This window comes from Lytechinus variegatus, chromosome 6 (assembly GCF_018143015.1).
Source record: "Lytechinus variegatus isolate NC3 chromosome 6, Lvar_3.0, whole genome shotgun sequence".
Taxonomy (NCBI): Eukaryota; Metazoa; Echinodermata; class Echinoidea; order Temnopleuroida; family Toxopneustidae; genus Lytechinus; species Lytechinus variegatus.
The window spans coordinates 20,465,522-20,480,540 of NC_054745.1; the positions used below are offsets into that span (position 1 = coordinate 20,465,522).

The 15,019-nt window shown below is 39.5% G+C and overlaps 1 protein-coding gene across 1 annotated transcript in view; it reads left to right on the forward strand.

The window, feature by feature from the left end:
* Positions 1–15,019, forward strand: part of LOC121417629 — a 160,351-nt gene that overhangs the window by 66,485 nt on the left and 78,847 nt on the right. Inside the window, exons 17-19 of the mRNA XM_041611366.1 lie at positions 15–149; positions 1,097–1,265; positions 6,219–6,368. Of these exons, the coding sequence (XP_041467300.1) occupies positions 15–149; positions 1,097–1,265; positions 6,219–6,368 (454 nt within the window). The remainder of the gene's footprint in view (positions 1–14; positions 150–1,096; positions 1,266–6,218; positions 6,369–15,019) is intronic.

The following is a 15,019-nucleotide window of genomic DNA, read 5'->3' on the forward strand; positions in this document are numbered from 1 at the left end:
TTGTACCATTTAAGGCAAACTTCTTGGTGATTGGCCTGATGACGCAAGGCAAGACTGAGTTTAATAGACAATGGGTGACAAGATTTCGAGTTATGAGGAGTTTTGACGAATACCTATGGCACAACACCCTTGACATACGCCGCCAGATAGTAAGTAGAAGTCTGTGCACACAGACCCTGCCTGATTGAAAGCTTGATGAAGAATTGGGTCCCCACACAAGACTAGCACAAATGAGCTTTGTTTATTTAATTGACTAATAACTATGGCACGCCACTCTTGATATACACTGGCAGATGATAAGTAGTAGTCTGCAGGCACAGACCCTGATTTGAACTTTGATCACGAAGTAGGTCCTCGCTCAAGACTAGCACAAATGAGCTTTGTTTATTTAATTCAATGTAAATGTGTATTTTGCCAAATCATACTCTTTGTTTAACCTCCATCAATGAGATGAAAGCCTTTGATTATGGAATAGGATAACATTAAAAATATCTTATATTGCCTCATATTGTATTTATGGATGAAAAAAAATTTAAAAAAGACAAAAAATTGTTGTGGACGAGTTGTGGACGACTTGATAAGTCTCTGGATTGTAAAAGTGACTTTTTACTTTCAAGTCTTGAACATCTTTTGAGACCAAATTTGCGGCACTTGGGTGTGCGCTTTCGAACTTACATATCATATTGTAAGTGCAATGCATGTCAGACCCAAAGTTGCTTAAAAATATGATTCCATGTACAAAGTCAATGCAAATTGTGTTTTCAACCCCAAAAATCATAAATATTTTACTATTTTTACTTTTGTTGGTTGAAATGGATTTATTTCATGATATTTATGACTGCGAAAAGGTTGCCGACAAAGTTCCTTAAAAAACATTAAAAAAACAAAGAAATACATAAGAATTAAGAAAACATTAAAATACATAGGAAATTGATTATGTTTTGGCTAATTTTTTGTAGATATTTGTTAGAAATGCTTTTATATATATATATATATATATATATATATATATATATGATTATGGCTAAATAATTCAATCTTGAATATGACAATGATTCCCATTTTTATAGGGAAAATCTTTTTTGTATATATATAGGAATTCCTTGGTAACTTCGACCAGAATACAGTTGTCACAAACTATTTCTACAGACCAGTATTTACTCGATTTGTGAGAATTGTTGTGATGGCCCAACATATTCATCCAGTGATCAGATTTGAGTTGATTGGACGAGATATCAGACCACGAAGGAAGCGCTTTCCAAGAGGTAACAAAGCTTCTGTAAACTGCCACCCCAAAACCAACATTACTTTGCCCAAAATGTATTCTGAGATATTCAGTGATGTTGAAAGAGCACATCCTAAGCTTTAAAATGTTGTATGACTTTTTGAAATTGATCAGCAATAACTCACACAAGTATTTGATTTATTTCAGTAAAAATTCAGCGATTACTTCAATTAATGAGGAGAAAACATCACTTGAAGTAGGGGTTCACTCAAGCATGAGATGGGTACATTCTAGAAACTTCCAGACAAAATAGGGTGTCAATGAAACTTACATGTTGTGGAAAAGCTGTGGTGTGGTGGTTCTGACTCTCGCCTTGTAAACAGAGGGTCGTGTGTTCGAATCCCACCGTGGCCTCGCGTCCTTTGGCAAGGCGTTAATCCACACTTTGCCGCTCTCGACCCAGGTGCTAAATGGGTACCTGGTAGGATGTAAAAGATATTGTATGTTTGATTTTGCAAGCGCCATAATGAGGCTGCAAGGAATGCTCTCCAGGGAGTGGAAATTGTGCACTTTTCATGAAATGAATCCAATAATCGGGGTAATAATATGCTGTAACTCACTTTGAGCCATTCCGAGAAAAGTTTGCTATTATTATAATTATGTTGCCATTGATTAAACTTTGCAATGTCAAATCTTGACATTTTGAAGACCAAATGACTATTTTTGCTATTTACAGAGAACTCTCCCTGGCGAATTATTGTTGGTTTGGGGATGGCTGGTCACATTTGTATCATATTGCTCAGAATGTGATTTTTAAGATACTTCAAGTGCTGTTGGGTAAATATTACATGACTCACAGATGAGTGTAACATTGCCACTAACAAATAGATTATCAGCAGTATTCCATGATATAAAGCCACCTAAATATGATTATTATTAAAAAATAAAATAAGTGTTATTGCACATATCAGTATCATGATAAATTATTATGGCCCTATTTCATTTCGAGAATTGAAATGCAACTTCCATGTAGCTGTTATATAGTTTCACTTTGTGTTGCGTTGCAATCATAATTGCGTGTACTGTCCTGTTTGCACATTTGAGTTGGATAAAGGCCTCGTCGAGTCAACTCTTCGGGCGTTGACTCTTCAGGGAACCCTTCTACATGGTATAATAATCTGTTATTTACACAGCTATAACTTTTATCAGAACATCTAGAAAGGAAATGTTTTAGAGTAAACTTGTAGTGTTTGATGGGCTTTCTTGTCACGTATGAGTTTATCTCATTGATTATGTAATAAAAGCATTGCAAATCATTTTTTTTAATTTTCCTATAACATTTCCACCAAAATTGCAGCACTTTATTTTGAATCTTGGCTCGATGGCATGATTTTGTTTTGTATTGCCCGGGGCGATTCATCGCACAAATAATTATTAATAAAATAAATGTGTCTACGGGTTTGCAATAATGTGAAGGCACGGTGCATGAAGAGTTAAATAATTTTACAATGTTGCATAAGTACTGTGCTACAGATTACAGCTTGCAAACCTTATGACAAATCTCTTGAAGGATAATTATACAAGATTATATTGTGTCAAAAAAGTGCTTTGTTTTCGCAATAATTGTATATTTTTGTTGAGGAATGCAATAAGTACCATATAGGCCTACCACAAAAATATTCCAATATATTTTTTTACTACTATATAGGATAACATCAATACATTCATTTCAAAGAAAAAGACATAAAAAATATTTTGATGACTGAAATGCAAGTTAAAATCACACCAGCGCTTTTTTGTGTCATGTTGTATCATTGAATGTTGCATTGCATGGCTTACCCCATGCATTCTCCATTAAATACATTTGTGTTTAATAGATAGGTGATAATGTGATAATGGCCCCACAGAGTTGAATATAGTGCGATTATCACTCTTTTTTCCATTGGTATAGGCGATGCATACTGCAGTCACGTAATTTGGTAAAAAAAATTCTCAGATGGCACAGGGGGAACACTATATAGTTCTGATTCAACTCTACCTGGCTGTATATATTTTTAATCAGTATGTCAAGTTCTCTTTTTTTCCAGTACCGTAAGGGCACTAGTATTCAACCCGTTTGGAGAGTTTCCTCAAATATATATAGAAACATAGAATTTACCTGAATTTCAGACCCGTCTTATTTCTAAGAGCAAATGCTGGTTATTCTTTTTCCGTTATTTTTTTCTTTAACCAGTCGGCTGTGTGCACGGGCGATCGAATTATAGGGCGACGGTTTTTTGCACTAGTATTCAACCCGTCTGCACTAGTATTCAACCTAGCGATGAAAGATGGTCCTGTCTCTCAATCTGCCCTTGTCCCATCCGACTATGGACTAGACCATTTGAGATGAGACCAAACAGGGAATTAATCAAAGCCAAAACTTACATAGATCTAGATCTAATTTACCAATATAAACCCTTTTTAGATTTGCTATCTATCCTCACTAGGTTGAATACTAGTGCAATTCAGTGCAAAAGGCCATCGGCGCATAATTCGATCCTACGCGCATACAGTCGACAGATAAAGAAAATACCGACAACAGATTACCCTGGAAATAACAAAGGTATGAAATTAAGATAGTTTCCATATTTCTAAATATTTTTGGAAATATGTCAAAATCTTTGAATTATGCCGGGTTGAATACTAGTGCCCTTACGGTACACTGTCTAACCATGTTTTAGGTCGGTTAACACACAAACCTACCAACTGTTACAAAAAAAATCCCCATCCACTTTGCATGGAAGTTTCTTTTAACCAACAGTTGGTTCATATATGATTCGATTTGATTTGATTTATTGTTTTCTTCTCCATTCATATAATTCATACAATACATTTTCCATAACACAAGAAACATAGCTTTTTTTTTTTTTTGCATGAATCATAGAGGGGAAAAAATGGATAAAAAATAGCAATCTAAGCAAGTATAATCTGCTACCAAATTATTAAAATAAGAACAATATGCAGAAGGATTGTTATCAAAGGCATGCAGAGTGCTTGAAAGAAAAAAAGATAAAACTCATGAAATTCATATTTTTTAATTTTTATACATCAGAATGGCAATATCTGTTTATAATTTGAATAATGAAGATGGAGATAATAAGGATGATGAAAATCCATATTTTTATTTTTTGAAATTGACATGAAATGAAATATTTTGAAAAAAATTTTCTTTTCCCAATTGATCATGGGCCTAGCAGCCGCTGTGCAGTGCCAGCTCAACAAGGCTCTATCCCTTTAAAGGGGAATCCAGCCCTGGTCATAATATGCTGTGTTTGAATGGGAAAAATAAATAAAACAGAATGGTGCAAGTTTGAAAGAAATCGGATAAGTAATAAGAAAGTTATGGCTGTTTTAGAATTGAAATCTCCAAGACTCTGTAGATTTCAAATTGGCAACTTGGTAAGTAAATTATGACAAGAGGCAAGGACAACTTTCCCATAGGCCATGTACTTTATTATCAGTGATTTGTGGTTTTCTCTTAAGTACCTATTCCTCTGGAGCTTTAATCTAAATATAGCCTAGGTAGTATATTGTTGTATGTCCTCATGAAAGAAAAATATAATTTGAAGTAAAACATTTGATAAAAATGTAATTTTAGTCATTTTATGTATTGGAGTACATGGAAGAGTAGTCCTTGCCTTACATCACTTTGACATCACATTTGTTGCCGATTTGATATCTCCATAGGTATAGTGATTACCAATATTCACAACTTTTAAAAATTCATAACTTTTTTATTGTTTGTCCGATCTTGTTCAAATTTTCATCTATCAACTTGTCTGATTTTCCTTTTTCCTCTAAAAGCAAGTTTTTATTTGGGTTGGATTCCCCTTTAATCGTTGAATGCCAAACAGGGTTGCAGCAACTCCCATCTTTTAACGACTTTTGGTCTCACGCGGCCGGGGTTTGAATCCCCAACCTCCTGCTTGTTACGATCTTATAAGCGAATCGTTCTTATCGTGTAACTCGCCGGGTAAGTTTGCGTAAAAGTGTTCTATTGCAAATATGTACGAGCGCACAGTAAATGGGGAGTTTTTGCGAGAAAATCATTTCAGTACAGAATATTCACGCACACACACTCTGTATGTATTTTTTCAACTTCTTAAGTTTTTGTCTTTGGGGTGGGGGTTGTAGCCTGTTCCAAAAAAAAACACATCTTTCTTGTCACAAAATAAGAGATTTATAAAGACATAACCTTGTCGAAAAGTGCAGCATATTTTTCATTTAGAGCAAATCATAGGCGATCGTGTACGTGTGCATGCAGTGGATCCTATGAGTACATCTGGTGCGTTGGTGTACAACAAATGGAACCAAGCAACACAGAGGCAGTGCGCGAACACACTGGACACATTTTCAATATGCTAGGGAGCAAGTTACTCTATAGCAGGAGTTTATAGTTTTTAAGACCGTAACAGACGCTCAACCAACTGAGCCAACACACCGGTGCAATTTATTGAAATGATGTTGGGGATAATGGTGAAGATGAAGGTTATATTTAAATCAAAGGAAGAATGACTTCATGATAAAACTAAATCATTGACACAGAAAGTTTACTTCAAATATTCTGGTAATTACATGGATTTAACATTTGCCTTATTAAAATGAGAAAGAAACAAGCATCTATTAATAGACTCTGGTAGAGAGTTCCGTAAATCTCATAGAAAATATGTTGTAACACACTGATCAAAGCTTTGCAAACTGTCATTTTGTTGCTGTTTTGTAGACTTTTCGTGTACTAAAAAAAGCCTACGGGGGAAACTGAAAGAACAAAATCTGCAATCTCTAGCCATTTTTTCAAAAGGACTACATAACGGTGACAAAACAGCAATAAAAAGGGAGATAAAGGGCTTCAAAATAGGTACAATGTGGCAAACTGCTTGTTGAGTAATCAACTTGAATAAATTTATGAGAGTGTACGATCATTTGTTCTATCTTTCTCTGCACCAATCATCAGATTCAAGCGAATGTTATAGCTCTACCGATCTGACTGATTATAGAGGGACTGTGAATGAGACTATCTCAGGTTACACCTGTCAGAAGTGGACCTCATTTGAACCCCATGACCACGACCGTACAGCGGCCAGGTTCCCAATGAGGGGTATTGGTAAGACGTCACTCGATTGTACTTTAGACCTTTTGCATGTGACTTCATAATCTCATAGCGCCCTCCCTCAGAGGATATAGAAATACGCTTAATGGGAGTTGTCAGAGATATGCCAGTTGCATTTATATCCTACATAGATTAAATCCTGTATAGTTATTGGTTGAAATAGCATCATGTGACCAAAGACATTGTAACTTTGATGATGCGTGATGTCAGACCTCGATATATTTTTCGCTATAACAATATTCTGATGTCATTATTTCAGAAAACTGGATATTCAACTAAACTCTCATGTAGGCCCGTTTCGCATACACGCGCGGTCAAGTCAGTGCACGTTTTTTAATTCCATCACCGTGTACACGGTAGCATCTGCATAAAGCTTGCATGGGACTGTAAAGTCAGTGAACAAGCTCACAGCCTTATATTAATTCTTAGTTCTCAGATACTACACATGTTTCAATCACTAATATGTCAATATGTTTCAATTAATCTAGAGTGAGTTACTTCCAAAATCGCCGATTTAATCCATATTCATTCTTGAGACTCAAGTTTTGATACCACGAAATGGGTATGCTCCAGTCTCGAAAGCTTGTAGGTGTTGCCTAATCACACTCGGAGCCAATTTGAGAATCATCAGTTGCGACAGCGATCATTGCTACAGTTACATGTAATACATTGTACACATGTTCTACAAGCCAACTAACAAATGCTCCTCAAATTGGCAATAAAATATTGAAAATCAATCAATAACTTCAGTTACATTTAATTTTGCAGCGATCTGTGCATGCATGTACGGTACAGTATGCAAAATGCGCATCCAACGAATGTCGGCGCTAGCTAGTGCCCTGCACTGATTTTCTTCTGCATTTTTTATTAATGTAATGCGCTGCTAAGCTGAGTAAACTTTTTAAATGCGCCAATTTTTGTGAATTGATACTTCTAATTAACTTCAATAACTCCATACATCTACTTGATTTGCTAGTTCAGCCCTCTGGACTGCCATACCCGAAAAGAACTCCCAAGAATTTAAAAAGCGCGAGCGCGCCCTCTCCCGTTCAGGCTTACTACCCATGATCACCGCGCAATTAGCGTCCATCTTCCTCTTTTGCTTTCGGCAAGCCACCTGTCAAGACGTGCTCAGATAAGTCTCCTAAAACTCAAATCTTTTTTGAGCTTTGGTATATTATTTTTGCTTATCTGTTGTGCTTTCTCCCTTTTAAAATTCAATCTTTCCGTTTGTGTGTAAGATTGTGTTCAGAATTTACACCTGGCGCGACTTTTTAGCGTGTTTTTGGTGACACTTAACTTGTTTTTCTAACGTTTTGGTTCTCGTCGCGCCGCATCGCTAGCGTGTTCGCGAGGCACCGGGCTTGGCCTGCCTACGTGGCAGCAAGCCTTCACCACCTGCCATGGTTATTGTTCTTCACGTTCAAGGTGTGGTGGTTTTTGGTGCCGTTTTTGATTTAAATTCTAGACAGCCCTTACACTTTGTTGTCGAGGGTGTTATTGTTTTTTCTTTTGCAGGTTGGGATCTCCAACTCTGTTCCTTCCTTGCTTTCCGGAATTGATTTATTAAGATTTTCGATTGATTATTGATTGATTAATTCTTCAATTCTCTTTCCTTTCTGTTCTGAATAAATTTCTTGATTGATATTTTATTCACAGGCGGATCTTAAAGCTCAATTCCTTTTTCCTTCTGTTCTGAATAAATTTCTTGATTGATATTTTATTCACAGGCGGATCTTAAAGCTCAATTCCTTTTCCTTCTGTTCTGAATAAATTTCTTGATTGATATTTTATTCACAGGCGGATCTTAACTCGTTGAGTGCTTCGTGCACGCTACGTATCCTACTATAACATGCCACACTCGTGCTCGCACGCCTACTATTGACTGCTTTGTGCTTGCATTGTTTCCTACCCTCGCCTGCTTCGTGCATGACTGCGCACATTTGGAATTACAATCATTGTTACGCCGTTTTGCATTGTAATGCACGCCGTAATTAGCACTATTGTGTGCAGTGCAAACTCTGCTTTCTGACAGATCAACTTACGCAGTTTACATTCGACTTTTTCAAGTATTTCTACATTTTTTTACAAGATATGGCTCCGCCTCTGAGAGGGAAGAGACCTAGGTTTTTTGATCCATACAAAACACTCCACAAAATGGAACTACTTGATACAACTCATATTTTAGCGGTAAAGATAATAACCAATCCATATAATGAGGACACCATTATAAGGGGTATGAAATTTCCTACAACTTTACTACACAATATTTTGTGGATAAACTAATCGTTAGAGAGTTACAAGCAATTGTAATCATGACTATTGAAAGGAGTGAATACGACTCGCGATCCCAAAATCAATGTGGCACAGGGGGGTTTTGTGGCTGGCACAGGGGATTAGCATCGGATTAGCACTGTGGCGTTGGGTTAGTAGTGTGCGTGGCATGTTAAGAGTTAAAGCTCAATTCCTTTTCCTTTCTGTTCTGAATAAAATTCTTGATTAATATTTTATTCACAGACGCTTCGGGGATTGTTTAATTCGGCTTACGCAATTATACCTTGATTGATTGGTTATTCAATCCCCCCCCCCAAAAAAAAAAAAAAAAAAAAAAATTTTTTTGTTCTTTACAGGTGGGGTCTCCTTCCTGTTAGAAATTTTTTTGACCTTTCCCGGAATTGTTTTCTTCGTTCAATTCCCTCTCCCCTCCTAGTCTTATATTTTTTACTTCGACAGGCGGGCTCTACGATTTCTCTTTGAGGATTTACTGTGTCGTTCTTCCTCTTGGAATCGTTACTAGAGACGTTCCTCCTTCCTCCTGTTCTGAATTTCTTTACCTTTCCACAGGAGGTTACGTTTTTCCTCTTGGAAATTATCGTAAAATTTCTCTTATCTGGAATTGTTTGTCTCTCAATCCCTTTTCTTCCTGCTCTGAAATTCTTGTTTTTGTGTTTCTTCGCAGGTGGAAACTTCGTTCTTTGAATTCTTGCTTCGAATTTTTCCTTCGGGCACAAAAAAAAAAAAGAGAATATAGTAGGGGAACCTTGTAGGAGTTTCTTTTTTTCAAAGTCTCCGACCTCCTTTCTATTTTCTTACAGGCAGATACCTAAACTATTCTTAGGTTCTTCTTCCTCCCTACCCCTCCCCTCTTGATTTGTTCTGTTTGCTCAAACAAATTTCTTATAGGAGGAGGGAAAGACCACTCCGGTCTCCACTTTTAATCTAAGCGAGATCTTTGTAATAATAAAAAAAAAAAAAAAAAAAAAAAATCTTGTTTTTCTTTTTTCAGGGTAGAGAGAGGTACCGATGAATGGGACTAACACAGCCCCAGAGGACCTGGTGCCCTCCACGGGGACCGTCCCGATTGCAAGTTTACAGAAGTCGGCCGCTTCCACCGGCGGTGGTGAGTATGAGGGTGCGTCGATCAGCATTCCGAATTTGCGGTCGGATGCTAAGAGTAGGAAGGCCGAGACTGTGGTGCCACGGTCTCGGACAAAGAAAAAAGTGGTAGCCAAGGCTTCCAAGCCTAAACTAGGTTCTGCCGCCGCAGCACCCAAAGGGCTATGCGACCCACCGGCTACCGGGTCACCAGAAGTCCGGAGGGAGAGTGCGGTTCTCTCCCCCCGGCACAGGTCAGGCTCTCTGTCGTATAAGTCGTCCTCCGTTGACAGCATCGGCAGAGATTGCCCAGCCCCTGACCGCGAGAGGCGTCACACATCAGACTGTGACCACAATCTGACTGTGACCACAATCTGACCCCGTCAGATTCGGGTGAAGTTTCGTTGTTGGCGGCCGCCCTGCCAGGGGCGGCAAATCGTAAGAGATCACCCGTGCCTCTTGTGCCTTCTTCTGCTCCGGCCACGCCGGCGGAGCCCGCAAAATAAGAAGAAGAAGAAGAGGTCGAAGGAGAGGTCGGCCAGCCCTGCTGCCATGGGCGTTCCTCCTTCAGACCCTTGTATCGGTGGTCAGATGTTACAGTCATACATGCTATGCTGCTATAATTTACTACACTGCGCTATACTTACCTATACCATCTCATCAAATTGCTATTCGTTACCCTGACTCGAATAGCCACCGGTAAAAACTCCCCGAAAGAGGCTAACTGCAATCAGATAGCCTGGGAAACCCGTCACGGGACGAGACCCATAAAACCCCCTCGCCACATATAAGCCTCCTCTTTCGTTACCGCGACGTCGTTGAGTACACTCGAAACGTTTAGCCACCGCGAATTTTTTTTATGAATCACGATGTCTGAAGAAATAACTGAAATAAACATTATTATTTTCCAACCCTAAAGATCTCAATAAAAAGGGGAGATCAACTCGGTCAAGATAAAGCCGAGGGCCATTATCTCGGTCAAGACAAAGCCGAGAAATAATAACAGCACGATGATAAGGCGGCCAAGATAAAGCCGAAGAATAAGAAGTCTAACACTTATAACCCGGCCAAGACAACGCCGGCAAATGACACTACACAATCAGACACCCAGCCCCTTAGGCGGGAGGTAGACAAGGGTACGGATAAATCGGAAGAGGCTGTTTACACTCCTTCCGATCGGGGTAACTCCTCATCAAAGAGTATAGGGCGGGCAAGAAGAAGCCTCGCTATGACCACTCGTGTTCTAATGACAATCAGGCTCGAGTTAACGGCTCACTACAACCCCTATATTTTATAAGAAGCTTCGACTGGCCCGGGATTGTGACCGGTCAGTCCATTCATTGCCAGACCCCGCCGAGACGGGTCATCATCAGTTATCTATAGTACAGTCCACCAGGTTGGTGTATCATCGTACTTGTAGAATTGTGCAGGAGTTCATGCAGTGCTGTGGAATTAAGATCTATTCTACGTACATGCGGTCTAAAATAATAATAATTAAGAGAAATTATTAACAATTGTAGTAGTTGGATCTTGGAAGCCTTGCAGGCGATCCTCCCCCATCGGGTGCTGCAATCGACCCATCCCGACCCCTAGCCGCCCGAGACAATGAGCTAATGAAAACTCGACTCATTCTAGACCATAATTCAATGCTCTAGACGTAGAGAGAGAGGCCTAGATCGCCTCATACAGATCGCGGAGTTGGGGCTAATGATAACTCGCCTCGTACTAGCCGTAGATAATAGTTTTCCATCGTGGGAGAATCTGATTCGGAATTCGATTACCACCGACCCAATTCATTAGAAGAGATTGGGGGCGATTTCCCCCAACAATTTCTTATACACTGTAAAAAAAAAAAAAAAAAAAAACGTGATTTTACAGAAAATAAACAGAAGATTATGCAGAAAACAATAACAGAATCATTCTGTAAATTCATTAAACAGGAACTTTTCTGCAATTCAACAGAACAGACTCTGCTGCAGGAACTTCTTTTATTTTAAGGATAAATTTTCTAACAGTGTAGCAGCTCCTTGCATTCCCTGAAAGCTGCCCAGCAAATGGGATTCGATCGAAGAGATTCACCATTAGGGGTACGAGAGAGTTCTGGCTTACTCAAACGCGATACTCCGACTAGTGGGAACATGCCTTTTAAATACTGCCCTCATCTTCGGGCCGAAAACAGTATACCAGTAGCGTATACGTAGCTAGCAGCGAATATGAGCGAGAGAGAAGTCAATCTTCCGCCTGAACTCGTCCGTCTGCGATCAAGATGGACGTTCCGTATATAGATCCTGCTTTCGGGACGTCCGCTCCCAGATAAGCAATACTCTCGGCTTATACCCATCAGTAAAGAAGTCTCGAACTTTATCGGTTTGCCGCTCAAGACTGAGGATTTTTTGTGCATCCCTTCGGCCCCGGACGTTGCTTTCCGTGTCGGGGATGCGGGAGCGAGGAAGACTAGATCGGCCGTAACCCTCGCCGCGGCACTGGTTACCACTCAGCCGACTATCAGCTTACAGTTGCAGCGCTGGACGTGGCCGCCCGGAGCGGTATGGTTTTCGCGATGTACTAGGGGTATCTGATATCCGCTCGTAGTGAAGCTGAGCGGCTTGGACTGAGTCTCTACCAATGACAAGAACTTATTGCTAGAGTCACAAAATCGCTGATCTCCAGTATGAGCAAGCAGCAATCAACACTGCTATGCACAAGGGCAAGGAGGGCTAAAGACTAGATGCTCTCAAGATGATTGAGAAAGGGGCAGCTACTGAGCTGGACTTCTCATTCTCAATAAGCTTCCTTGCGAAGGTAAGGACTTGTTTATGGACACTTTCAAGAAGCATTGCACAAGTCTTTTTCAGCCAACACCACAGCTGACAAGACATTTTATTAGCTCTCCTCGAGTAGACCTAGTCCGCCAGGCCCTAGTCCAGGGCCAGGCCCAGACCAGAGACCTCCATACGCTAGCTCTAGCTCCATACCCTAGACCTATAATGAACTTAAAGGGTCATCCCCCTCTTCCCTCGCTCTGGTAGCGACGCCAGGAATGAAAGGGGCCGCTGGGAAAGTCATAGGAATCCTCATGGTGGGGGACGGGGCCGCCAGGCGTTCTTTCAATGCACCAAATTCAGGGCCCCCACTCATAACCGGGACTTATGACAATCTAACACTAACCCTTCCCCACAAGCAGTAGGGAGAAGACTATTTCTTTGCCTTTACTTTTCATTATTTGAAATCTGTTCCAAGTCCACAGCAATATGTAATATTGAGGTGTTCATGTGCCAAAAAAAAAAAAAAAACTACCCTTTCATATCAGAAGAACATAGAAAGGAGGAAATAGTGGTGATGGATGAGGTTGTCAAAATCATACCAGGCAAATCATACAGGCATAATGGTAAAACTTGCCAAACTTGGGTTACTTACAAAGTTGCGTTCACTTGTATAGAATGTAGACCTAGTAATATTCTTGATAATTTTGTGGCATCTGAGGTATATATCTACACTATTTTTGGCTTATAAAGCAATGACAGAAGTAACTTGTAGATGTGGTTTATGGAGTGGTCTTTGGATGCTCAGACAGTCTTGAGATCTCAAACCAAGGCCTGAGGGTGGTGAACCCTTAAGAATTGCTGCTATTGTCCATCAGTTTCTACCACACTTGCCACAATGATATCAGCTTCTCGGAAATATTTATGACATAAATCTACTGTGTGTTCCAATGATAAAGATTCCCATACAATCCCAGAGTTCTCAATCAGGGATTGTGATTAAGATAATATTTTAATGTTCGTAATAGAAATCTGAGTTTAGAAATATTCCAAAATTCTTTTTACCCAATTTATTGTGAGCCTGGCAGCCACTGTGCAGCTCCAGACCGATGAGGCTCTATACTCTAAATGTTGAACGCCGAACAGGGTGGTAGCAAATACCCCCCCACACCTGTTTGTGTGAAGTACATTCTACCAACTGATCCAACTAACTGGTTCTGAAAGTGTACAAGGGGTGGTCAATTTTTTGCCTACATCAAATTGAAGGCCAATATGGTATCTCATATATTTTGCCTGCAACTTTCATCAGGAATTGGTTAATGATAATAAATCAGTTCTTGTTTAGCACATATCACATTATGTCCAAAGACCTGGATATTATTACCCTGGGGTTTCGAGGAATAAAATCCTGCCAGGTACCCATTCATCTCTCTTGGATTGAGTGCTGCGCAATGTGGATAAAAAAAAAAAAAAAAAAAAAAATTTGCTGAAGGTTATTATGCCATGACTGGGATATGAGCCCACGACCCTCAGTTACTAAGTTGGAAGACTAATCCACAGGGCCACAACGCTCCACATCATCTGTACGATATTCATTATTATGCAAATGTCATTGGTTTGATCATGAAGCCCTCGTATGATATCAAATAGTCCCTATGGACCTTGCAGCAATCCAACAACTATCAAAAGGATTGAGCAAGTGCTGTGTAAAGAGGTCTCCATCCAAAATAACTATTTGAAAAGGATAGAAAATAACAAAAAAATTCTAGATTTGTTAGGGATTCCACCAGAAAGGTTATATCTTATGATATGACAGGTTTGTTCTCAAACCAGGGCCCTGTCTTACAAAGAGTTACGATTGATCCAATCAATCGTCCAATTCATCGTAACTATATTGAAATCCATCAGTGTCGTAAATTTTTTTCTACAGGAAATTTGCATAATGTCATTTGTAAACAAGAGAAGCTCATTGAAATTTTAAGAAAACAATGAATGCATGAATATACATCATAATTAGAACACTCATGATTCTAGACTCCAGAGATACTTCAGATGGTGTGGCAGTTTACAAATTGATCCAATTTCTGCCTCTTTAAGTCAGATAGCAGATTTATTTCCTTTATTATTTGATGAAGGTTTATCAGTCTCTTTTATAAGGGGTTACTGGTCAACCATAGCAGCCATTCATTCAGGCTTCTATAATAGGGAAACTACCTCAATTCAGCTGTCCTTACCAGACTAACAAGATCCTTCTTCTTAACAGATTCCTCCCAGCCGAAGACTCTTCCCCAATTGGAACCTGCCAAGAGTCCTTCGGTGCCCTAGCCAAATTCCCCTTTAAACCCATAATTGCTCCCTTCTTGATCTTTCCATTAAGACAGCCTTCTTGTTGACTATAGCTTCAAGTCTAAGACGTAGTTTGCTTCATACACCACGGTGAGACCGGGTCATATTCGTTGGGAGAAGGACAGAGTCCGCTTGATCCCTAGACCTGATTTCCTAGCTAAG